This window comes from Pongo abelii, chromosome 11 (assembly GCF_028885655.2).
Source record: "Pongo abelii isolate AG06213 chromosome 11, NHGRI_mPonAbe1-v2.0_pri, whole genome shotgun sequence".
NCBI lineage: Eukaryota > Metazoa > Chordata > Mammalia > Primates > Hominidae > Pongo > Pongo abelii.
In genome coordinates, this window is record NC_071996.2 from 104,413,459 (window position 1) to 104,440,616 (window position 27,158).

At 42.3% G+C, this 27,158-nt stretch overlaps 1 protein-coding gene across 4 annotated transcripts in view; it reads left to right on the forward strand.

The window, feature by feature from the left end:
- Window positions 1-27,158, forward strand: part of CASP10 (caspase 10) — a 45,987-nt gene that overhangs the window by 11,313 nt on the left and 7,516 nt on the right. Inside the window, exons 5-10 of one of the 4 annotated variants that reach the window (XM_063712554.1) lie at window positions 1,362-1,468; window positions 9,301-9,337; window positions 11,451-11,542; window positions 13,529-13,637; window positions 14,526-15,018; window positions 23,047-26,178. In XM_063712554.1, the coding sequence (XP_063568624.1) occupies window positions 1,362-1,468; window positions 9,301-9,337; window positions 11,451-11,542; window positions 13,529-13,637; window positions 14,526-15,018; window positions 23,047-23,200 (992 nt within the window). In that variant the 3' untranslated portion in view covers window positions 23,201-26,178. 4 annotated transcript variants of the gene reach the window in all.

Below are 27,158 nucleotides of genomic sequence, written 5' to 3' on the forward strand. Positions count from 1 at the left end.
AAATGATGAATAAATGCATAATTTAAGTTATGAAGAATAAAAACAGTTCTTTCTATCATCAAATTATCAAATGAGAAATAAAAAGCAGAAGGTTGATATGGAAAGAATATTTGAAATCCTCACATGAGCTCTGAGTTTTTTTCTAAACACATTGTCATTTTTCTGTAATGTCGTATCCCATATAAAGTAAACATAGGGCAAGTGGTCATATTATTCTGGATATTTAAATTCTAAAGAAGACACACTAGTTTCTATGTAGTTGATTACATTTGCCTCAGTGAGTCTTGAAGACTGAGCTTTGTTTTTTTTATTTTTATTTTTTGAGATGGAGTCTTGCTCTGTCGCCCAGGCTGGAGTGCAGTAGTGTGATCTCGGCTCACTGCAAGCTCTGCCTCCCAGGTTCACACCATTCTCCTGCCTCAGCCTCCCAAGTAGCTGGGACTACAGGCGCCTGCCACCACGCTCGGCTAATTTTTGTATTTTTAGTAGAGATGGGGTTTCACCATGTTAGCCAGGATGGTCTCGATCTCCTGACCTCGTGATCCGCCTGCCTCAGCCTCCCAAAGTGCTGGGATTACAGGTGTGAGCCACTGCGCCCAGCTTGAGCTTTGTTATTTTTATTTTTATTTTTATTTGAGATGGAGTCTTGCCCTGTCGCCCAGGCTGGAGTGCAGTGGCATGATCTCGGCTCACTGAAACCTCCGCCTCCCAAGTTCAAGCAATTCTTCTGCCTCAGGCTCCTGAGTAGCTGGGATTACAGACGCCCGTCACCATGCCCAGCTAATTTTTGTATTTTTAGTAGAGATGTGGTTTCACCACATTGGCCAGGCTGGTCTCGAACTCTTGACCTCAAGTGATCTGTGCGGGGATTACAGGCGTGAGCCACTGCGCCTGGCCCAGGACTGAGCTTTATATCAGCAGAGTTCTAATTTTGATTTTTCTTTTCTACAACCTACCTGTGTGTGATCTCTTTTGGGTGTCAATGATTATTGATATTTTAATATTGACTTTCTTTAGTTCTAAGAGTTTGAGCCTAATTCTGATGTTAAGATGAAAGACTAAAGGACTAAAAAGAGTAGGTGTGCAGAGTTTAGACTTTTCTGTAAGTGTGTGTGATCCAAAGTCCAAGCTAGGATACTGGCTTTATTTAAGGACCACCTGGCTAACTTTCTAAGTTGTCTTGAGCCTTGGTGTTTGCTTCAGTATTTTTTTTTTTGAGACGGACTCTTACTCTGTCCCCAGGCTGCAGTGCAGTGGGGCAATCTTGGCTCACTGCAACCTCCGCCTCTTGGGTTCAAGCAATTCTCCTGCTACTAGTCAGAAGGTGATTTTTATTTTTCTGTCTGTGATTTTATTTTCAGCTGTCCAGATAGTGACACCTCCTATAGACAAGGAAGCCGAGTCGTATCAAGGAGAGGAAGAACTAGTTTCCCAAACAGACGTTAAGACATTCTTGGAAGCCTTACCGGTAGGTTCAGTGGTGTGCTTGTCAATGCTTAACAACCAGCTCCACCCTCCAACCCCACCCCCCCCACCCCCCGCCCCCAGCCCCGCTCCGCCAGGCCAACCCCCAAAAAAGAAAAAGAGAGAGAGGCCCCAGTTTGTACCATTTACTGTAAATGCTCTCACCATGGTAATTGCAAGTAAACAACATGATATCAACCAGAGTGCACATTTTCTGAAAATTTAGCAATTGGCTGACACTAGCTGACTAGTGAGAGCTAGTTAGTTTGAGTTCTCGCTAGTTAGGTTGAGCTGACTCCACACACCCCTGAGTTGCTCTGAAATGGTTCCTCTGTTCTTATCTGTGGGATGCAATTAGAGCCAGCTTTAGGGACATATAATCTATGGAGCACAGGGCACCTGATAGTAATTCCAGAGTTCAAGTACAGAGCTTTGTTTAATGCTCTGCTGTTACTGTTTTGAAATTCTTAATGTATTGAACAAGAGGTTTGCCAAGCATGTAGCTGGCCAACCCAGAGGGCAAGGGTTTCTGGTTTCTGCGGTGCTCAGCTCTGAAAGGATGGGTGGAAGGGGAAACGTTGGGAGAATTTGCAGTCTGTTCCTCACCATGTGATCATGATCCTTGGGAGATATGTGACAGTCTTCCCTGGGATTTGTGGTTCTTCCAGCAGACTTGGGTAATTTCTTTGCCAACATCTGTCAGCATCAATGAAGTTAGCTTGGTCTGGGAAATTTTTGTTTTTCTTTTCAACTGTGGTAAAATACACATAACAGAATTTACCATTTTAATCAATTTTAAGTATACAGTTCAGTAATGTTAAATACCTTCACATTGTTGTGCAGACATTACCACCATCCATCTCCAGAACTTTTTCATCTTCTTTTAGTAAAACTTTGTACCCATTAAACAATAACTTCTCATTTTCTCCTTCCCTCCAACCCCTGAAAACCACCATTCTACCTTCTCTCTCTATAAATTTGACTTTTCAGGGTACCTCATATAAGTAGAACCATACAATATTTGTTCTTTTGTGACTAGCTTATTTCACTTAGTGTAAAGTCTTCAGGGTTCATCCAAGTTGTAGCATATCTCAGAACTTCCTTCCTTTTTAAAGGCTGAATAATATTCCACTGTGTGTATATAAAGTAAGTCCTCACTTAAAAGGTTGATAGATTTTTGGGAACTGACTTTAAGTGATAGCATACTGTATAATGTATTTATTTTTATTAAAAAATTTTTTTTGTAGAGATAGGGTTTCGCTATGTTGCCCAGGCTGGTCTCAAATTCTTGGGCTCGAGCAATCCTCCCGCCTTATCCTCCCAAAGTGCTGAGATTACAGCCATGTGCCACCACACCCAGCCACATACCATATAATGAAACCAATTTTACCATAGGCTAATTGATATAAACAAGAGTTGGCCAGGCATGATGGCCCACACCTCCAATCCCAGCACTTTGAGAGGCCAAGGCAGGCGGCTTACTTGAGGCCAGGAGTTCGAGACCAGCCTGACCAACATAGCGAAACCCCATCTCTACTAAAAATACAAAAATTAGCTGGGCGTGGTGGTGCATGCCTATAATCCCAGCTACTTGGGAGGCTGAGGCACAAGAATAGCTTGAACCTGGGAGGTGGAGGTTGCAGTGAGCTGAGATTGCGTCACTGCACTCCAGCTGGGGCAACAGAGTGAGACCCTGTCTCAAAAAACGATAACAAAAAGCCCTAAGAGTTAATTTTCTATAGCATACAGTTCGTTGTTTCACTTAAAGGCGGAGTTACCAAGAACCTACTGATGACTCTGAGTGAGGACTCACTGTATTACATTTTGTTGTCCACTCATCCATTGATGGACTCTTGGGCTGCTGCCACCTTTTGACTATTTTTAATAACGCTGCTATGAATGTTGGTGTAAAAATATCTCTTTGAGATGCTGCTTTCAATTCTTTTGGGTTTGTACCCATAAATGGAAATGGTGGATTATATAGTCATGCTATTTTCAATTTTTTGAGGAACCTTCATTCAATTTTCCACAGTGACTGTACCGTTTTGCATTTCCACCAACTGTGCACACATCCTCAGCAACACTTCCTCACCAAGACGTATTATTCTCTTTCATTTTTGATAGTAGGCATCCTAATGGAAGTGAGGTCTTATTTCCCTGTGGTTTTGATTTGCTTTCCTTAATGACTAGGGCTGTCGAGCATCTTCTCATGTGCTTTTTGGCCATTTGTATATCTTCTTTAGAGAAATGTCTGTCCAAGTCCTTTGTTCATTTTCTAATTCGGTTGTTAGTAGAAGTTTTATTTTTAATTCTTTTTTTTTTTTTTTGAGACGGAGTCTCACTCTGTCGCCCAGGCTGGAGTGCAGTGGCAGGGTCATGGCTCACTGCAACCTCTAACTCCCAGGTTCAAGCGATTCTCCTGCCTCAGCCTCCCAAGTAGGTGGGATTACAGGCGCTCATCAACACACCTGGCTAATTTTTGTATTTTTTAATAGAGACAGGGTTTCACTATGTTGGCCAGGCTGATCTCGAACTCCTGACCTCAAGTGATCTGCCTACCTTGGCCTCCCAAAGTGCTGGGATTACAGGTGTGAGCCACCGTGCCCCTTTATTTTTTAATTCTTTTTTTTTTTTTTTTTTTGAGACTGAGTCTTGCTCTGTCCCCCAGGCTGGAGTGCAATGGCTCAATCTCAGCTCACTGCAAGCTCCGCCTCCTGGGTTCACACCATTCTCCTGCCTCATCCTCCCAAGTAGCTGGGACCACAGGCACCCGCCACCATGCCTGGCTAATTTTTTGTATTTTTAGTTGAGACAGGGTTTCACCGTGTTAGCCAGGATGGTCTCAATCTCCTGACCTCGTGAACCACCTGCTTCGGTCTCCCAAAGTGCTAGGATTACAGGCGTGAGCCACCGCGCCCAGCCTATATTTTATTCTTAAAAATTCTTTTATGTCTTCTTTACTACTGTCATGGTCTGATATTTTTACAGTTACAATTTTTAGATTTAAAAATAATTTCAATTTTATAGAAAAGTTGCAAGAATGTGAATAATACAAAGAATACCTATGTACTGTTTTCCTAGATTTACCTACCTGTTGTTGATGTTTTTACCCCATTTGCTTTATTATTTTTGTGCATTTACTCACACTTGCTTTCTCTTTCTCCCTCTCTCTCCACACACACATAATTTTTTTCTGAACTTTTTGAGAGTAAGTTGCATACATCATGGCCTTTTACTCCTAAATATTTTGGTGTGTATTTCCTAATAATAAGGATATTCTTTTACAGAACTATAACACAATTATCAATGCCAGTAAAGTTATGTTAATATAATACTTTTATCAAATCAATGGTCCATATTCCAATTTTGTCTGTTGAAACCAATAATGTACTTGAGAGTTTTTAAACCATCTAGTACAAAATTCCACATAGGATCCTATATAAATACAACATAAGGCTGGGTATGGTGGCTCACACCTGTAATCCCAGCACTTTGGGAGGCTGAGGTGGGAGGACCACTTGAGGCCAGGAGTTCAAGGTGAGCCTGGGCAACATAGTGAGACCCTCTCTAAAAGAAAATAATAAAAATTAAAAATACAATATAATACAATACAATATTGTATTTAGTTGTCATGATCCTTTAGTCTCCTTTAATCTTTTTTTTTCTTTTTTGAAACTGAGTCTCACCCTGTCACCCAGGCTGAAGTACAGTGGCATGATCTCGGCTCACTATAACCTCCACCTCCCAGGTTAAAGCAATTCTTGTGACTCAGCCTCCCAAGTATCTGAGATTACAGGCATGCACCACCACGTTCGGCTAATTTTTGTATTTTTAGTAGAGATGGCGTTTCACCATGTTGGCCAGGCTGGTCTCGTACTCCTGACCTAAGTTATCTGCCTGCCTCAGCCTCCCAAAGTGCTGGGATTACAGGCGTGAGCCACCATGCCCGGCCTAGTCTCCTTTAATCTTGAACATTTCCACAACTTTTATGACATTTAATTTCCTCTTTTATGCCATTGAGACTTTTGAAGAATGCAGTCATTCCTCCCACCTTTCATTAAATAGAATTTTCCTTATCTTTGGTACATGTGGTGTTTCCTCATAATTAGATTCAAGCCGTACGTTCTGGCCAGAATATCACAGAAGTGATGTTGTGTCTTTCTCAGGGCATCCCATCTGGAAATACATCATGTCCATCTGCCCCCCTATTCGTGATGCTAATTTTGATTCTTTGGTCAAGATATTTTCTGATATTATCACTCTGCGGTTAATTTTATATAGTTACTATTTTTTCCCCACACAATTAATAAGCAAGTGCTGGAGAGACATTTTAAGATTCTGTAAATATCCTGCTGTACATGAAAAGTTTCCCCCTAGATTGAGCGTCCGCTGATGATTCTTGTGTGATCCAGCATTTACTATGTTGGTTGTAAAACAATGCTTTTCTGACTCCAGTATTCTCTCCACATTTGTAAGTTGGCTCTCAGCATTCTACTATAAAGAAGGACCCTCCCTTCTCCCCAGGAAGGTGTTTTTGTTTTTTTAAATGAAGGAGACTGTGGAAACTCGCCAGATGACCTGTAGCTCCTGGAGCTTGGCAAAGGCTGGGCAAACGCCCACCTGAAGACTATGCAGGCAATCAGGACATGACACAGAGCCGGGAGAGGCCTGCTCTGCGGCTCTGCCCTGAACCTCATTCGGCAGGTGGAGGTATTTAGGCATTTGAGGGAATCTCAGCTTTGGGAGGCCACTTTGTAAGTGATCTTAAGAGATTAAGTACATCCTTAATTAAAAGAAATGGTAACACCTCCGCCTGCTTGCTGTGAGTTTATTCATTTGAATTCCCCATCTCCCCCAGTGGGAAATAACACAGAATTGCAATTATTTATAAAATCTTAAATTGGCTTCTTTTCTCTAGGAAAATAGCCCTTGATTCAATTAATTCCAATCCTAGAAAAGCGCCTAGATATCTGATTGAGGTATTGAGGGAGAGAGGCTGCTCCCCTTGATTCTTTTACTGTAATCCAATTAAACCAACATTTATGGGCCAACTCCCTGGCCATGGGCACAGCTTTGTTTAGAGAGTTGCAAACCCATTCCCACCTCCTCACTCCCCCAGAAGCTCTTTATTATTTTATTTTATTTATTTGTTTTTTTGAGATGGAGTCTCGCTCTGTCACCCAGGCTGGAATGCAATCTCGGCTCAATGCAACCTCAGCCTCCCAGGTTCAAATGATTCTCATGCCTCAGCTTCCCTAGTAGCTGGGATTACAGGCACCTGCCACCATGCCTGGCTAATTTTTTTTGTATTTTTAGTAGAGACAGGATTTCACCATGTTGACTTAAGGTGATCCATCCTCCTGAGTCTCCCAAAGTGCTGGGGTTACAGGCATGAGTTATTGTGCCTGGCCATCCCAGAAGCTCTTTAAAATGTGGTTTTCCAACACTGACATTTTAGGATTCCCTAATTCTAAGTTAAATTGTCTGCTAAATGTAACTCTTCCCACCCATTCTTTCAACTCGTTTTGTGCTCAGATACTGACATGCATGTAGAAACACACACACACATACACACACACACACGATTCTGCTCATTGTCTTTGAGAAATTCAGTGGTCTCTAAAGGGGCACGGCTCAGCTGTGGCCTCTGAGGCACTGTGGTTCCGCTGACATGGGATGATAACTTGGCCACGGCCACATGCAGTAGAGGGATAGTTGTGGCAGTACTAGAAGTGCAGGGGGGACTGGGGCACAGCACCTCACGTGTTTTCACAGACTCTTAAGGTTGGAAGGTGTCTTAAAAGTTATCTGGGCAGCCCTTTCCCTCTCCATCAAGTGATGAATAAAATAAAACTTGGTGAAACATCTCATGTTTCTTAAGCACCTGAGGATTTTTTTTTAAATTTAAAAGAACACTGCCAATAATTGGGCTCAATGAGAAGGAACTCTCATTGAATTTTAAGCAACATCTCCTAATATGTTTAAAAATTAAATTGATTTTTTTCTCAGCCTCTTGCAACCTCAGCCTCCCAGGTCCAAGTGATTTTCCTGCCTCAGCCTCCCCAGTAGCTGGGATTACAGGCATATGCCACTGCACCCGGCAAATTTTTTGTATTTTTAGTAGACATGGGGTTTCGCCCTGTTGGCCAGGCTGGTCTCGAACTCCTGACCTCAGGTGATCCACCTGCCTCGGCTCCCAAAGTGCTGGGATTACAGACGTGAGCCACCGTACCCGGCCAAATCGACTGTTTTGAGTGTGGCATAAGGTTTTCTTAAGGAGAGGCATGTCTTTCTACGGAGGAGACCTAACACCTGCTTCTTTATAAGGCCTTATCAGACCCCTCTTGAAAACAATCAAAAGAAGTTGAAAGATGATTGAGTGTGGCCAGGGTGTGGGACTTTCACTCATTCATTCATTCATTCATTCATTCATTCATTCCTCTCTGACATAGAGACTTGAGAGGTGTCAACAGAGGATGCAACATTCTCAGGAGAAGAAAGGCAGATTAGACCTTAAAGCTTTTTTCTAGTCCCTGTTCTGGCTGACTTTATCAGCCAAGGGAAGAACAAATCAAGGAAAGCCAGGGCCTGGAGGGGCTGGGCAGAGCCTGTTGCTGTGTCTGCATTGCCCCTAGTCCCAGAAGACTCACTCAACTGCTGGACAAAACCAGAAGGCAGTCTGGCCAGGCCCTTGTCTGCCACTTAGAAGAAATCTAGGATTCTACAGGAAGGGAACAGTGGCTTATGAAAAGAAAGGCAGGAAGCCTTTTGGAAAGTGAAGCTAAGCCTCCTTTGCATTTGTTCCCCACAGCTCTTCCCCAACACCTTGGTCAGGTCCCCTTGGGTGCTTTCTGCTGCAGGCTGACGGCTGACAGTCATGGGGGAAGGGGGTGATGGTGAATGGGGAGGAGGGTACAGAAAAGACAGGGTCTTAGACTTTGTTTTAATTTTGTATTTAATTATATAAAACATTAATGTATGCCCAAAGTAGTGCATCCTTGCCTCTCCTCCCTGCCTCGATTACCATTTTTATTTGTTTTTTGATTTATCTTATTACTTTTGAAAAAAATCCAACCTATATCTTCCCTTTATTACAAAAGAGGTAGTGTTCTGAAATACCATTTCATTTTGCTTTCTCCATATGACAACATCCCCTGGAGAAGGGTATAGAGGCTGTCCTTGGCATCTTACTCCACTATATGGACATACCACAGCTTTTTCAACCACTTCCTATTGGTGGACATTAGGCTATTTCCAGTCCTTAGTGCAAATAATGCTGCAATGAGTAAGTACCCTTGAGCATATGTCACACTGTATTTTTGCCAGTACGTCTTTGTGAACCTTCTCCTTTGGATGGAGAGAGTTGGTTCTGTTCCCATTTCCTGCCAATGAACTTGTCTTTTCTTTTCTTTTTTTTTTTTTTTTTGAGAGAGAGTCTTGCTTTGTCACCCAGGCTGGAGTGCAGTTGCGCAATCTCGGCCCACTGCAACCTCTGCCTCCCAAGTTCAAGTGATTCTCCTGCCTCAGCCTCCTGAGTAGCTGGGATTACTGGCGTGTGCTACCATACCCGGCTAATTTTTAAATTTTTAGTAGAGGTGGGGTTTCAGCATGTTGGTCAGGCTGGTCTCGAACTCCTGACCTCAGGTGATCCACCTGCCTCGGCCTCCCAAAGTGCTGGGATTACAGGCATGAGCCACCGCAACCGGTCCAATGACCTTTTCTATGAATGTGGATTTAGATATCTGTCCTTCCCTGCATCAAGTCTAGTTTTTGTTCCTCATCCTAACTGTGTGAATTTCCTATGTTTCATGCCCTCCTTTCTTTTTTTCTCAGCAGGAGGAGTCCTGGCAAAATAAGCATGCAGGGAGTAATGGTAGGTATTTCTAATATACTTTTTACAACTTAGATCAGTATGGCAGGGATAGACATATTTGATATATACCAAGGAATTCAAGGTGACTTGGAAGAGAAGCTTTATAAATAATGAATAATTCATTTTTTATTCCAATTCAAGGCAAGACATTGAATGCATGGATTGTACTAGGCTTTTCTATGGCAGTATGGAGAGGGCTGGGTGGTTTCTGCTCTGAATGCCTAGTATAGCAGATTCTAGGGACTGCAGGTGGCTGTTCTCCCCCTCCACCCTTCAGAATTGGGCCACCCTCTGTGCAGCAGAAACAGCCCCCAGCAGGGCTGAAGCCTTCAGGCCAGTAGTGACAGCACAATGTGCAGTTTGGGCGCGTGTCCTCTATGGAGTGGTTCCAGATGTTGCTTCAGAGGGAGAGAAGAAGCAATAGGAGGGACTTGAGGATGGTGTGTTTAGTTCCCTGAATCCCTGCCCAGAAACCATAATCTTAGGAAAATATTCCAGAATCTGCCATCAGGTTAAACTGCTTATGAACAAACAGGATTTGGCGAAGTATTTCTGTGGTATGTAAAGTTTGTCGCAGACCATTCCTCATTTTTTTTTTCTGGAAAATTATCCTTCAGAGTCCAAGACACACAGCTTTGCTAGCAATTTGTCTTTTTGCCTAACATGGAGGTTGTGTGCTATGATGTTGGTAACATTGACCAGGTGACCATTATTAAGCACTTGTCACGTACTAGGCACTGTTCAGAGAGATTCCAGGGATTATATCATTTAATCCTCCATTCACTGGAGGTAGGTAATACTGTTATTCTCACTAATGATGAAGAAACCGAGACCCATGAAATCTAGTGCTTTGCACTGCAGCTAAAAGGCACCGCAGCTAAAAAGAAGTGAAGCTGGGATTTGAACCCAGCAGTTTGATTCCAGAGCTTACTCTCCTAAGGCCAGGCTCTCCCACTGTCTATTTATGTGAGCTCAGGTGACTGCTTCACCCCTCTGAAGAATAAGGCAGTTTCTTTCAGCTTTACAATTCTGCAGTTCCAACATTTAGACGTGACTTCCTGTGGAGCGTTACTTTCTCCCATGGTGAGGAGGAATTTATAGGTGCTCTGAGCCACTGAAGCTTGGATCCCTTTTGCTGTGTTTTCTGGTCTGGGGAATATGGATGGACTTGCTCAGCCGGAGGACTGACCCTTAGCAGTAGTTAATAACTAACTCATGCCCCAGAGACAAGGACAGAGTTTGGTGGGTTCTACTACAAACTTCCTGTGAGTGGAAAAAGAAAACTGATGTTACATTTTCCTGTTAGTGCCATGTGACAAATAACGCATTGCTAACTTTCTCTCTGTGATAGAGTCTTTTCCAGAGGAAACAGGGAGTTGGCAGAAACACTTCAAAGCAGTGTGATCCTCAGTCGATGCCCAACTGGAACTTTCTTTTTCCCCTCTTTTTTCTTTTCTTTTTTTTTTTTTTGTTTTGAGACAGGGCCTCACTCTGTTGCCTAGGCTGGAGTGCAGTGGTGTAATCACAGCTCACTGCAGCCTTGACCTCTCGGACTCAGGTGATCCTCCCACCTCAACGTCCCAGGAAGCTGGGACTACAGGCGTGTGTCACCATGCCCAGCTAATTTTTTGTATTTTTTTTTCTAGAGATGGGGGTCTCACTAAGTTGTCCAGGCTGGTCTCGAACTCCTGGGCTCAAGCGATTGGCCCGTCTTGGCCTCCCAAAGTGCTGGGATTACAGGCATGAGCCACCACGCCCAGCCTCCCTCTTTTTTCTTCTCTAGGGAAGAGGTCCACCTAGCCTCTTTATATCCAGTGACATAAATGCTGACTCAACCCAACCATACTTGAGCTGGAACCCTTGAGCTGATCCATGGGATCTTAATTAATTCCCTACCCAATCCCTGCCAGTAGCATAGTTTCCAACCCAGACAAAGCAAAAAGGAATGTGAAGACACATCAGTCTCTCCCATCAGGAAGGGCATGGTGGCTGAATTTGTCTCAGGAGGGCCTTGAGAGAAGCATAATTCTCCAGAATTAGATGCGAAAATTATCCGTGAAGAAATCTAAATGCTTGGGGAAGATATTTGGAGTCTGAGTACCTCTCTTTCTAGGTAACAGAGCCACAAATGGTGCACCAAGCCTGGTCTCCAGGGGGATGCAAGGAGCATCTGCTAACACTCTAAACTCTGAAACCGGCACAAAGGTCTGGATGGTTTCTTTTTTTCCTTTTTTTAATAAAAAAATTTTTTTTCCAAATTTAATAAAAAGGACGGTTTCTTTAGGGGCTCTCTCCCTAGGGTCCGGCCTTCGATGATTTTAAGGGCTCCGAGCTGTTTGTTTCCGACTTGTTTCTCCCTCTCTCTGTAATTATCTGTGTTCTTCCCACCTTTTTCTGTATCAATCAGAAGTGATTGATCCCTTTGACTATGGAGGAAATGCTGTTGCACTTTGAGTCATGCATACCCTTTGGGTTATTTCTGGAGAGGGGTAGTTTCTTTTCTTATCCATTGAAGCCACTTATTTTCTGCTTGGATAAAGATGTACCACGATTTCAAGGATGATTTTAGCTGCACAGAGGCTCTGCTAAAGCCAGCTCAGCTAATTTACAATCACATGCTGTTTACAATAGCCTTAAAAAATAATTGCACATATTTTTAAATTCCTACTGTGAATATATATATATTGAATTTAAAAAATTGAATATACAGCCATCTTTATATACATATGAATATATATCAGCCATCTTTATATATATATGAATATATGTGTATATATATACTTTATATATAAGTATACTTTATATATATATACACTTGTATATTAAGTGTATATATATATATATATATACACACACACATATATTCATATATATATAAAGATGGCGGTCTCACTATGTTGCCCAGGCTTGTCCTGAACTCTCAGGCTCAAGGAATTCTCCTGCCTCAGCCACCCGAGTACACCATGCCAGCTTGTATATTATTTTTATATTCAGAAATAAAATTACAAAAGAGATTTCCCTTTTTGTGAAGGCATCAGATCACTCCAGAAATGAACCATCTGAAAAAAATCTTTGATATTTATGTTGTCTCATGAAATCCTTGTGTATGCTTTCTTCATTCATGTTGCTAATACGAAAATAAACATGCTTTTGCATAAACCCTGGGTTTGACAATATTAAAATATATATTCCATTTTCTTAACTGTCATGATCGAGCTTCTCCAGCCAAGCCAGGTGAAGTCGAATTTTAATCAGGATCTGGCATTTCACCTCGGAATTAATTAGCTAATTCCACACTAGGGCCAGGATCTTGAGAACTCTCTGCCTCTGATACTGGGAGTGGCATCCTGAAAGAAAGGAACTGTCTAATCTTTAGTGCAAATGAGATTTATCCTTTGTCCTGGGCTCTAGGACTTAAAAAAGAATCTTTGAAATTTTATTCAGATCACATTGTGCAGTAAAAGTGAGTTGCAGAGTGGTCAGAATCCCCAGTTTTTCAATATGTGACTTTAGAAATAATGTGACATAAATACTTAAAGGGGTTTAGACTAGAGTATAAAAACATGGTTTTGGACAGGCATGGTGGCTCACGCCTGTAATCCCAGCACTTTGGGAGGCCGAGGCGGGTGGATCACAAGGTCAAGAGATCGAGACCATCCTGGCCAACATGGTGAAACCCCGTCTCTATTAAAAGTATAAAAATTAGCTGGGCGTGGTGGCGGGCACCTATAGTCCCAGCTACTCAGAAGGCCGAGGCAGGAGACTCGCTTGAACCCAGGAGGCGGAGGTTGCAGTGAGCTGAGATCACGCCATTGCACTCCAGCCTGGGTGACAGAGCGAGACGCCGTCTCAAAAAAAAAAAAAAAATTATCTGGGGGTGGTGGTGGGCACCTGAGGCAGGTGGATCCCTTGAATCTGGGAGGCAGAGGTTGCAGTGAGCAGAGATCGCGTCACTGCACTCCAGCCTGGGCAACAAGAGTGAGACTCTGTCTCAAAACAACAACAACAATAACAAAATAACAACAACAACAAAATAACAACAACAACAACAACAAAAACATGGTTTACACAACTGGCATGGGGAGATAGATCCTGCTCTTCCTCACAGTGGATCCATTGGAGTGGTTGGTTAGAAACATTTAGGGCCCCAAGATGAGGATTCCTACTAAGTGGCTCTATCTATTCTTCAAGAGGGCAGCTGTGTACAGGATGAATCGGAACCACAGAGGCCTCTGTGTCATTGTCAACAACCACAGCTTTACCTCCCTGAAGGACAGACAAGGAACCCATAAAGATGCTGGTAAGCAAGTCTGGAATAGTTTATCAAATGCAAATTGGGGATCTTAAAATTATTTTTTATTTTCACATTTTCTTTCTGTGACTTTTATCTTCCATATACGTGTAAGGATGATATCATGTTTCTGAGCCTCTTATATATCCCTGGGGCGTCACCAGTCTGCTAAAGAGTGGCAAGAATCTTTGACTATTCACAATTCTGAATAGAGGAGAGCATGTACTGGGGGAGAGCCTGCTGGATTGGCACAAGACAACCTGGGCGTGAGCTCCAGCTCCACCACTAACTAGGTGTGTGATCATGGGAGAGTCAAGAGACCTTGGCTTCTTCAGCTGTGAAACAGGATGAAACACTGGCCACTGCCGATTCTCAGGACTGTTGTGACAACACTGGGTATTACGTGATAGGAGATTCATTGTAAGATTTTATGGTTATGAAAATAAAAATAATCCAAAGCTTTAGGCTATTTGCTGTGCAAATTTTGTAACTATTAGCATTGTTTCAGTTTTTTTTCTTTGAGACAGAGTCTTGCTCTGTTGCCCAGGCTGGAGTGCAGTGGTGCAGTCCCAGCTCACTGCAACCTCTGCCTCCCAGGCTCAAGCCATTCTCGTGCCTCAGCCTCCCGAGTAGCAGGGATTACAGGCATGAGCCACCACACCTGGCTAATTTTTGTATTTTCAGTAGAGATGGGGTTTTGCCATGTTGGCCAGACTTTTCTCAAACTCCTGACCTCAAGTGATCTGCCTGCCTCGGCCTTCCAAAGTGCTGAGATTATAGGTGTGAGCCACTGCGCCCGGCCTTATTTCAGTTCTTCATTTTGTTTTGCATCATTTTATTATTTCCCCTTTCTCTCTCTCTCTCTCTCTTTTTTTTTTTTTTTTTGTTTTTAAACAGAGATCCTGAGTCATGTGTTCCAGTGGCTTGGGTTCACAGTGCATATACACAATAATGTGACGAAAGGGGAAATGGAGGAGGTCCTGCAGGAGCAGAAGTGCAATCCAGCCCATGCCGACGGGGACTGCTTCGTGTTCTGTATTCTGACCCATGGGAAATTTGGAGCTGTCTACTCTTCGGATGAGGCCCTCATTCCCATTCGGGAGATCATGTCTCACTTCACAGCCCTGCAGTGCCCTAGACTGGCTGAAAAACCTAAACTCTTTTTCATCCAGGCCTGCCAAGGTGAAGAAATACAGCCTTCCGTATCCATCGAAGCAGATGCTCTGAACCCTGAGCAGCCACCCACTTCCCTGCAGGACAGTATTCCTGCTGAGGCTGACTTCCTACTTGGTCTGGCCACTGTCCCAGGCTATGTGTCCTTTCGGCATGTGGAGGAAGGCAGCTGGTATATTCAGTCTCTGTGTAATCATCTGAAGAAATTGGTCCCAAGGTGAGAGCTCTTTTTTTTCTTCCATTTGTAATTAATTAGTTTTATTTATTTTTTATTTTACTCTCATTCAACACCTTTGGTAAGGGTGAGAGTTCTAAATTGTTCTATCCATGTACCTGTTCATCCATCTGCCTACCCTCCTGTTTATCTATTTATCCATCTAACCACCCATTCATCCATCCATCCATCCATCTGTCCATCCATCCATCCATCCAGCAACCTTGTATTGAGTACGAGCCTGGATCTGGAAAGGAAGATACAGAGTTAAGAAAAGACAGAGTCCTTGCCCTCAGGTTGCTTACAAGCTAGAGGGATAGACAAACAAATTGATGGGGAAGGGCATCCCCAGCTGGTAAGTGCACATTGTGAAGTATAGGTGTTATGGGAACATGCAGAATGAGTACCTTGCCCAGATTTGAAGGATCAGAGGAGGCTTCTAGAAATGACAAACAGATGTTAGGTAAAGAATCAAGTGAAAGATGTGCTGGGCAGAGGGAATAGCATGAACAAAAGCATGGGGGCCTTTTATTTGTTCCTTTGTTTATTTATCACTCACTCCTATGTCCTGAGCACCTATGTGCTATCTTTGGACTTCTATTTGCCACTGCTCTGACAGCTTCCCTTCTGTCTCTGCCACGTGCTCTCTTCTTGGCAGCTTTAGCCATACCTAGAGGCCACGGGCACCTCCATGAAAACGTCTCCAAAGTTGCCATCTCTGGCCCACTCATCTCTGAATTCTTGGGGGCAGAGACCCTGTTTCATTCAACTTTATATCCTCAGCCCCTGATCTGATATATTGTGAGCTTGTTAAACATTTGCTGGGCCAATGAGTGACTTGCTTGAGCCTGTCTCATTAACATCCCGCTAGATATCCTACCTCTGTTTAGCCCTTGGACCTCACATTCAGCATGCATGTTTCTGAGCTCATCTTCCCAGCTCTCTCCAGGAGCTCCTACTCCTGAATTTCCATTTGAAGGAATGGCCATAGTGCTCTTCTGGGAATTCAGGATTGGAGCCTTGAGTCAACTTTGCTTTTCTCTCTTCTTTACCAGCCCCTCCATCCTCATCACAGACATCAGAGTCTAATGTCTATGGCTTCAGGAACAAGGCAATATTTATTGAGAGCATACTATGTGCTTACCGTACTGGGTACCAAACTGGGGACTAGGGGTGCAACTGTGTACAAGAGAGACAAAATCTGCTCTCCAGGGAGATAAAAGTCCAGTGAAGGAAGGACATATAATAAAAATATAAGTGAATATTTAAATTATTATTATTTTAAAAATTCAACAATATTCAAAGGAGACAGTATACATGCATGATTAAGCAATGTGTGGTTTTTTTGGTACTCCAGAAATTTCTATTATTTTTCATTGATACTTCATGACTACATATTTCAGGGTTATAATTTGATGTTTCAATACATATATATGTTGTATAATGATCAAATCAGGGTAGTTAGTGTATCCATCACCTCATGCATTTATCATTTCTTTGTGGTGAGAACCTCTAAAAGCCTCTCTTGTAGCTATTTTGTAATATACAACACCTTACTGATTGATCAAATGATTTAAATGTGGGATCTCACCATGTTGCCCAGGCTGGCCTTGAACTCCTAGGCTCAAGCAATCTTCCTGCCTTAGCCTTGTAAGTAGCTAGGATTATATGCTCAAACTACAGTGCCCAGCTCAGAATGCCTTACTGTTAACCATAGTCACACCACTGTGCAATAGAACACCAGAGGTTATTTCTCCCATCTAATTGTAACTTTGTACCCATTGACTAACCTCTCATCTTCCCTTCCCTCCTTCCCTCTCTCATCTCTGTAATTGCTGTTCTAATCACTGCTTCTATGATATCAATTTTTTAAACAAAGATTCCACATGAGTGAGAACATGCAGATTTTTTCTGTGTCTTGCTTATTTCACTTAACATGATGTTCTCTGGGCTCATTCGTGTTGTCAGACATGTCAGGATTTTATTCTTTTTTTATGGCTGAATGGTATTCTGTCGCGTATAAATATCACATTTTCTTTATCCATACATCCATTTTTGGACCCTTAGGTTGATTCCATATCTTGGCTATTGTAAATAATGCTGCAGTAAACTGGGAGTGCAGGTATCTCTTTGACATATTGATTGCATTTTCTTTGTCTATATACTTAGTATGGGGATTGCTGGATCATATAGTATTTCTATTTTTAATTTTATGAGGAACTGGCATACTATTTTCCATAATGGCTGTACTAGTTTACAATACCACCAACCGTGTGTAAGTGTTCCTTTTTCTCCAGATCCTTGCCAACATGTGTTTTCTTTTGTTTCTTTGACAATAGCCATTCTAACTTGAGTGAAGTGGCATCTCACTTTGGGGTTTTTTTTTATTTTATTTTAGACAACATCTTGCTCTGTCAGGCTGGAGTGCAGTGGCGCAGTCTCAGCTCACTGCAGCCTCTGCCTCCTAGGTTCAAGCAATTCTTCAGCCTCAGTCTCCCCAGTAGCTGGGATTACAGGCATGTGCCACCACGCCTGGCTAATTTTTGTATTTTTAGTAGAGACAGGGTTTTACCACGTTGGCCAGGCTGGACTGGAACTCCTGATCTCAAGTGATCTGCCCACCTCAGCCTCCCAAAGTGCTGGTATTACAGGCGTGAGCCACAGCGCCCAGCTGTCACTGTGGTTTTGATTTGCATTTCCGTGATGATTAGTGATGTTGAGGGGTAGAAGCGGGTAAGTAGGAAAGCTCCCACCACAACTATAGTGCTAGAGTGAAGTAGGGCTGAGACTGGGGTTGGGCCTTCTATGGCGGAAGGAAGTCAGGGGTGGAGGCCAAGTTGGGCTGATTTTCCTGCTGCTGCTAAGAGAAAACCAATTAATGGAAGAAGGTTGGGGGTAGGGTTAAGGATAAGTATTTGTTGAGGCTCTCATGTATTGGATGATGAGAGGAATCATGCTATAGCTAAAATAAAGCCAACATCACCAATGCGATTGTATAGAATTGCTTGGAGGGCTGCTGTGTTAGCATCTGCTTGGCCATGTCATCAGCCAATTAGTAGAAAAGATACAATTCCTACACCCTCTCATCTGATAAAAAGTTTGAAAAGGTTGTTGGCGGTAACTAGAATTAATATTGTGGTGAGGAAAATAAGTAGGTATTTGAAAAACTGATGAATGTTCAGATTTGCCTTTATATATCATATTGAGAATTCTATAATAGATCAAGTGATAAATAGTGCTACTGGAATAAACATTATGGAGAATTAGTCTAGTTTGAAGCTTAATGAGAGTTTTAGGGTTTGGGTTGTTATTCAATATCAGTTTGAGATGATGATTTCTTGGTCTGTACACATAAATGTTGTTGTGGGAATGAGGCTAATGGTGAAAGTGCATGCAACAGCTATTTTTACGTAGTATGGATATGAGTTCTTTTTGTGAGGGTTGATAAAGGTAATAATAATTGGTAAGGTTAAGGAGATTAAGGTTATTATAGTAATGGAAAAATACATGATTATTACTTTTATTTGGAGTTGCACCAATATTTTTGGTTCCTAAGACCAATGGATAACTCTCATCCTCTGAAAGTTGAGAAAACTATGTTGTTAGGCATGGAGGCATGAGTTAGCAGTTCTTGCAAACTTTATCGGTAAATAAGAAGTTGCGGACTTCTGTTATTAGACCCACAATCTAACGTTTTGATTAAACTATATTTACAAGGTATAAGTCCTATAATAATTTTAGGATTTAGAGATAGTAGGAGAATTGGTGAAAGGTGTATAAGTATTAGTATGTTTTCTCGTGTAAAAGAAGCTTTAATGCTGTTAATATAGTATGTTAGTGTTCCTTGTTGTGTTGTGACAAGTATATAGAGGGAATAAAGGGCTATGATTAATATATTAAGTCCTATAAGCATGATGGTAGTGTTTGATCAGGAGAATGAAGCCATTGTTACAAGGAGTTCTCCTACTAGATTAATAGTGGGGGGTAGGGCAAGGTTGGTGAGATTTGCTGTAAGTCATCAAAAGGTTACTAGTGGAAGTAATGTTTGACGTCCTCGAGAGAGTAATATGATTCAGCTGTGGATTCACTTGTAGTTTGAATTTGCTAGGCAGAATAGTAGGGACGAAGTAAGTCCATGGGGAATTATGAGGATAATTGCACCGGTAAAACTTCAGGAGGTTTGAATGAGGATAGCCACAATAACAAGTACCATGTGGCTTACGGAGGAATATGCAATAAGTGACTTTAGATCAGTTTGTCATAGACAGATGGAGCTTGTCATAATATGCCTCATAAGGATAATATCAGGAAAGGATAGGCTATATGTTCTGTCAGAGGGCTGAGGATGAGTGTAAGTCCCATTATGTGTAGCCGCCCAATTTTAGGAGCACTGCTGCCAGTACTATTGAGCCAGCAATAGGGGCTTATACATGGGCTTTGGGAAGTCATAGGTGAAGTCGGTATAGGGGTATTTTTACTATGAAGGCCATTATACATGCCAATCATATGAGATTGTTGGATCAGGAGATTGGTAGTTCTTGATATTAAATGTTATTATTATCATGCTCAGTGAGCCTAGGATATTTTGGGCATAAATAAGTGTAATAAGTAGGGGGAGGGGTCCCACTAGTGTGTAAAATAAGAGATATGTACCTGCATTGAGGCGTTCTGGTTGGTTACCCCATCGGGTGATAATAATTAAGATAGGGTAAGTGTAGCTTCAAAGAGAATATAAAATATAATTAGTTCTGTGGCTGTAAATGCTATGATTAGAAAAATGTGTAGGGAAATTAATATGGAAATACAGAGTTTTTTCCATAGGGGTGATTCACTGGAGAGGTGGTACTGGCTTGCTATAGTTATAAGAGGTAGTAGTCAGGCTGTTAAGATTAGGAGGGGTGATGTTAGCGGATCAGAGGAGAAAGTTAATGAGAAGTTGAATAGATTGTCGTTGAATTGGTTAAAGAATAATAGGGCAATGAAGCTGATGATTAGGCTGGGGTAGCCATATTGCTTCAAATTATATAATTTTTAGAGAGTCATGCTATTGGTAGTAGTCTAATTGTAGGAAGAGTTATTTTTAGCATTGAAGTAAATTTAGGTTATGTATGTAGTCTAAGCCACATGTGTCGGAAATTGAAACTAGCAAAGCAAGGCCTACTGTGGCTTCACAGGCAGCAAATACTGGTAGAGTAGTGGGTATTATATTTGCTAGGGTGAAGTGCATATTTAAAGCTATAAGGGTATTTATGATGAATAATGATAATATTATTCCTTCTAGGCATAGGAGGGATGATGTTAGGTGGGACCGATAGATTAATACCCCCAGAAGTGATATGATAAATGCTGATATGATACTTATGTAAATAGAGGGCATTTGGTAAGTATGTTCTATCGTAATCTAATGAAATCATTTATTTTGTTTTAAACTACTTATTTTTTTCTTATACCTGTGGACCATTTGTATGTTTTCTTTTGAGAAATGTCTATTAAAGTCTTTTGCCCCTTTTTAAATGGGGTTATTTGTTTTTTTGCTGTTGAGTTATTTAAGTTCCTTATGTATTCTAGATATTAACTGCTTGTGAGATGTATAGTTTGCAAATATTTTTTCCTATTTTGTAGATTGTCTCTTCACTCGGTTTTTTTTTTTTTTTTTGCCATGCAAAAGGGTTTTAATTTGATGTAATCTCATTTGTCTATTTTTGCTTTTGTTGTCTGTGCTTTTGAGGTCTTATTTGAAAAATCCTTGCCCAACCCAATGTCGTGATATGTTTGCCCCGTTTTCTTGCAGTAGCTTCATAGTTTCAGGTTTCACATTTAAGTCTTACACATTTTGAGTTGGTTTTTGTATATGCTGAGAGGTAAGTGGTTAGTCTCATTTTTCTGCATGTGGATATCTAATTTTCCCAGCACCGTTTTTTGAAGAGATTCTCTTTTACCTATTGTGCGTTCTGGGCACCTTTGTCAAAAATCAATTGGCTGTAGGTGTGTGAATTTATTTCTGGGCTCTATATTCTGTTCCATTGATCTATGTGTCTGTTTTTATACCAGTACCATGCTGTTTTGGTAACTCTAGATTTCTAGTATATTTTGAAGTCAGGTGGTGTGATGCCTCCAGCTTTGTTCTTTTTGCTCAGCATTGCTTTCACTATTTGGGGTCTTTTGTGGTTCCATACACATTTTAGGATTTTTTTTTCCTATTTATGTGAAGAATGTAATTTTTTTGTTTGTTTTTGTTTTGTTTTGTTTGTTTTTGTTTTGTTTTGTTTTAGAGATGGGGTCTTGCTATGTTGTCCATGCTAGACTGGAACTCCTGGGCTCAAGCAATCCTCCCACCTCAGACTCCTGAGTAGCTAGGACTACAGGCATTTGCCACTGCACTTGGCTTGTCACTGGTATTTTGATAGGGACTGCATTAAATCTGTAGGTCACCTTGGGTAGTATGGTCATTTTAACAAGATTAATTCTTCTAACCCATGAACACGAGATATCTTTCCATTTATTTGTGTCCTCTTCACTTTCTTTCATCAATGTTTTATAGTTTTCAGTGTTTAATATTTAAATTAATAATATTTTAATTGTTTAATATTTATTTAATAATTTTATGTATTCAATAATTATTTAATATTAATTTAAATAATATTTACATTAATAAGAAAAAATTAGCCAGGTGTGGTGGCATGCACCTGTAGTCCTAGCTATTAGTGAGTCTGACGTGGGAGGATTGCTTAAGCCCAGAAGTTTGAGGCTGTAGTGAGCTACAATCGCATTACCGCATTCTAGCCTGGGCAACAGAGCGAGATCCTGTCTCTAACAAAAAGAGGCAATTTCAGGAAGTGATCCCTGCCATGAACAAAACAAAACAGGATAATGATAGCTTCTTGGTGGAGATAATATTTCAGGTGAGACTAAATGATAAGAAGGAAACCGACACAGGAAGATTTGGGAATAGAGAGCAGGTGCTAAGCAAGATGCAGGGATTGAGAGCAGGTAAGGGCCTGCATCCCTTCCCTGAAAAATAGTGATGGTTAAGGATGAGGGGATGAGAGTAGTCATACTAATACTAAAAAATGATGGTCAGCAGAACAGTGTAGCCAATGTTCTAAGTGCTTGACCCAATATACATCCTTTAATGCTCTCGGCAACCCCTAAGATGGGGACTGTTATGGTTCCTATTTTAGAGCTGGGAAAACTGAGGCATGGAGCAGTGAGTAACCAGCCTAAGAGCACACAATGAATGAGTGATGGAGCCACAATTTAAAATTGAATGTGTTTTCAGAACCTGTGCTTGCTTCCAGTGATATGTATTGCCCACCCTGAGAACGTTCTGCTAAATGCTATATGTCCTGCAAGCCCAGGCTCAAATGCTGCCATCAGCATGAAGCCTTCTCTCTCCCTCCCAACCAGAAGTGCATTCTCCTCTGAACTTGCAGTGGAACCTGGACCTTTCATTTGGTGTTGACCACATTCTGCCTTGTGTTATGAATATTGTGTACATGCCATCCTCGGTAAATGTTTCATATCTGCATTCTAAGTGGTTAACTTCAGGAATTGTGTCATGTTTATCTTTGTATCTCTCCCAAGACTACAGATAGAGAGGGCATTGTTGGTATCTGTGGCATCTGCTGCGTATTTGTTGATCTAAGACCTGGTACATGGTACCTGGTGTCTTTTCTAAGACCTGGTGTGTGGTTTCTACCTCCTGACTGAAAAAAGTTTCTTCTCTGGGCCAGGCACAGTGGCTCATGCCTGTAATCCCAGCACTTTGGGAGCCTGAGATGGGCGGATCACCTGAGGTCAGGGGTTCGAGACCAGCCTGGGCAAGCAATATGGTGAAACTCCGTCTTTACTAATTAGCCGATTGTGGTGGCAGGCACCTGTAATCCCAGCTACTCGGGAGGCTGAGGCATGAGAATCACTTGAATCCAGGAGGTGGAGGCTGCAGTGAGCTGAGATCGTGCCACTGCACTCCAACCTGGGCGACAGAGTGAGACTCCATAAAAAAAAAATTTGTTTTCTTCTTTGTTGCAGACATGAAGACATCTTATCCATCCTCACTGCTGTCAACGATGATGTGAGTCGAAGAGTGGACAAACAGGGAACAAAGAAACAGATGCCCCAGCCTGCTTTCACACTAAGGAAAAAACTAGTATTCCCTGTGCCCCTGGATGCACTTTCATTATAGCAGAGAGTTTTTGTTGGTTCTTAGACCTCAAACGAATCATTGGCTGTATCCTCCAGCCTCCTGCCCAGCACAGGAATCGGTGGTCTCCACCTGTCATTCTAGAAACAGGAAACACCATGTTTTCTGACACAGTCAATTCTGATTTTCTTTTTCTTTTGACAAGTCTAAACGTTAGAAAACTTTCTTTTTTTTGGAGACAGTCTCATTCTGTCACCCAGACTGGAGTGCAGTGGGGCAATCATGGCTCACTGTAGTCTCGACCTCCCGGGCTCAAGCTATCCTCCCACCTCAGCTTCCCAAGTAGCTGGGACCACAGGTGTGTACCACCATGCCCGGATATTTTTTATTCTTTATTTTTTTTAGAGATGGAGGGATCTCACTTTGTTGCACAGGCTGGTCTCAAACTCCTAGGCCCAAGTGATCCTCCCACCTCTGTCCCCAAAATACTGGGATTATAGGGACGAGCCACCACACCTGGCCAGAAAACTTTCATTATTGAAGACTTGGATTGTAGCCTTGGTTTTGGATGTCTACCCTGAAGACAGAGTAATTGGCTTTGGTTTGTGCAGGTATTTTTTTTTTTGAGAGAGTCGCTCCATCACCTGGGCTGGAGTGCAGTGGTGGGATCACTGTTCACTGCAGCCTTGACCTCCCAGGTTCAAGCGATCCTCCCAACTCAGCCTCCCAAGTAGCTGAGATTACAGCTGTGTGTCCATGCACAGCTAACTTTTAATTTTTTGTGTGGAGATGGGGTTTCACTATGTTGCCTAAGCTGGTCTCACACTCCTGGGCTCAAGCGATCCTCCCACCTCAGTTTCTCAAAGTTCTGGGACTACAGGCATGAAATACCGTGACTGGCCTGGGGACCAGGTACATTTTAAGGTTCCTTGGTGTTCAAAAACCACGTTCTTAGCCTAGACTGAGTTTAGATTGCCTCTCTAGGCAACTACCCCTTAGTTATAATTCTGTGTCCCCTCTGCATGGCCTTGAACATTGGACAATGAGGTCACAGTCCACCCACCCTCTCTCTGATCTCCCCCTTCCTAAGACGTCTCTTCTGCACATCTAGTGAGGTGAAAATTTGGTCTATGCCAGGCCCATTTCCTGCTTTTGTGTAAGGAAGGTGCTCACGTAGGAAGTTTTTATTTGGTTAGAGACAGGTTTCCCTGTAGGAAGATGATGGCTCATTTACACTCAGCTGCTCTGCAAGCAGAAACTTTACAACCCGATGTCATATTCCATGTTGGACTGGATGCAGTGACTCATGCCTGTAATCCCAGTACTTTGGGAGGCCGAGGCAGGCAGATCACTTGAGGTCAGGAGTTCGAGACCAGCCTGGCCAATACGGCAAAACCTCGTCACTACTAAAAACACAAAAATTAGCCAGGTGTGGTGGCGAGCACCTGTAATCCCAGCTACTCGGGAGACTGAGACAGGAAAATCTCTTGAATCCAGGAGGCAGAGGCTGTGGTGAGCCGAGATCACATACCTGCACTCCAGCTTGGGCAACAGGGCGAGACCTTGTTTAAAAAAAAAAAAAATTCAGTGTTGGGGTTGGAACCTTTCAGGTGCCATTGACAGAACACCCAATTCAAATTGACTGAAGCAAAGAAGGGAATTTATTGCCTCTTTCACATGGAAACCCAGGAGTGGATAGCACTGGCTTCACGCAAAGCTTGAATCAGGACTCAATCTACAGGCCAGCACCTTTCTCTTGGCCAGATGTCCTCAGGGCTGGCAGATGCAGTAGACTGCAGTGGACAGTCCCCACCTTGTCACTGCTACTACACTTTGCTCCTCTGGCCCAAGGGATGAGGAGAAAAGCTGTGTCAGAGACTGAAGCTGTTCTCAGGATCACTGGGCTCTTCTTGGCAGAGGGGATGTCTGGCTTGCCTGAAAGGAGTGGCTCTGTAAGGACGCCATGATGCTTTCTTCATTAAGTTTTGAACATTTTTAAGTACTTGAGCTTTTTTTTTTTTTTTTTTTTTTTCAATTTCTAGAGGAACTTTTTCTTTGTTAATTCCTGGAACTGTATTTTGAATCCTTGAAGGTGAGCCCTCATAGGGAGATCCAAAGTCCTGTGGTTAACGCCTTCATTTATAGATGAGGCAGCTGAGGCCTGGGGATGTGAACAACCTGCTCGCCGTCCTCATTTACTGGATTTGACTTCAGCCAGGTGAACTGGAATGCCTTGGGGCGTGGAAGGGCATTAGGAGTGTTTCATTTGATATATGAATGCTCATAAAAAAATGTCAAGGAATGAAGAACAACAACTCTTAGTGGTGCCTGCATTTATAATTATTTATGTGAAAGTCAAATTCATGTACAGTAAATTTGTTATAAGAATATTCACAAGAACACTGTTCTGATGTCTCTGATTGTCACGTGGATTTGAATGTAGCTTGACAGAGGGAATGTCTAATCTATATTGACAGGGCAGGAGCACCGTCATCTTGGACAAACACCGCCACTTTAAGTTCCAGTTCCCTTTCTAGCCTCATGCATTTCAAGGAAATCACTTCTTTTCTAACCGCAAGCAGCCAGAAAGAGAAGAGAGTAAAATACAGATAAGACAGCTCTGGCACAGAGGGAGGTGGGGGGGTGGGGGAAGTCTCTTGGGTAACTGCCAAACTTTGCCTTCATACAATGGGTTCCAGTAAAACAATGGGCCTTAATAAGCACATTCCTTTCCCTTCAGGTGCACTAAGATAGGGAAGCTAAAAGCAGACTGGAGGGGGGTGGGGTATACCTACGGCTGCAGAAATATTGTATGGGAACAGCCACACAACTCTCCCTCCCAGATAAGCACAGCAAAAAGACACAGAAGCAATCCAAGCCTCTGATAAACTCTCCCACCCTAAATCCTTAAAAACTCTTAGTCTGTAAGTGAGAGGGCTCTGACCTAACTTGGCCAGAAGCCCCTTTCAAATTTGTTTTCTCTAAAATAAACCTGTCCTTGGCTGTCAAGCCACCTTTCATGTTTCTTTCCTCTTTCTTTAATTCTTACACATGTGTCAGGATGATCTCCCAAAACCATGTTCATAACAGTCAGGGCCAAAAGCTAGTGGTCACAGTCCTTGTCCAGTTGGCAGAACTGACATGTGAAGGCAAGTGAAGGATGGTGAGGTACCAAGGAAAGAGCAAAGGATCTGGAGATCAAAGCCCTGCATTTCCATTTTGTCCTGTGATTCCTTTGCTCAGAGACACTAACTAAATCAAGCTAGCTTTTTTTCAGCGTTGTCTGTAAAGTAGAGAAAACATTAGCTGTTGGGAAGACGAGAAAGAATGTGTCCTATGTGTGCATCTATTTAAATCTAATGGTGCTGAGGTGCATATAAATGCCTTTAGGTGCTGAGGTGCATATAAATGCCTTTAGGTGGTAGCGTCTTCTGGTTGTAACTGCAACAGAAATAGCAGGACTTAAGTTCTTTTGTGCGTAATTTCAGCTGACTTTATTAGCAGCAACTCAGCACTAGCATTACCCCTGACATACTCTGAGTAAGATCTAATTCTTCCCTCACTGGTTCGTGATGTCCACAGCAGCAGAAGGCCAGCTCTTGGCTCTGAGTTCAGTTGGACAAAATGCTGTTGATAAAACCTCCTGTCAGGCCTCTGAGCCCAAGCTAAGTCATCATATCCCTTGTGACCTGCACATATATATCCAGATGGCCTGAAGTAACTGAAGAATCACAAAAGAAGTGAAAATGGCCTGTTCCTGCCTTAACTGATGACATTACCTTGTGAAATTCCTTCTCCTGGCTCATCCTGGCTCAAAAGCTCCCCCACTGAGCACCTTGTGACCCCCATCCCTTCCAGCCGGAGAACAACCCCCTTTGACTGTAATTTTCCACTACCTACCCAAATCCTATAAAATGGCCCCACCCCTATCTCCCTTCGCTGACTTTCTTTTCGGACTCAGCCCGCCTGCACCCAGGTGATTAAAAAGCTTTATTGCTCA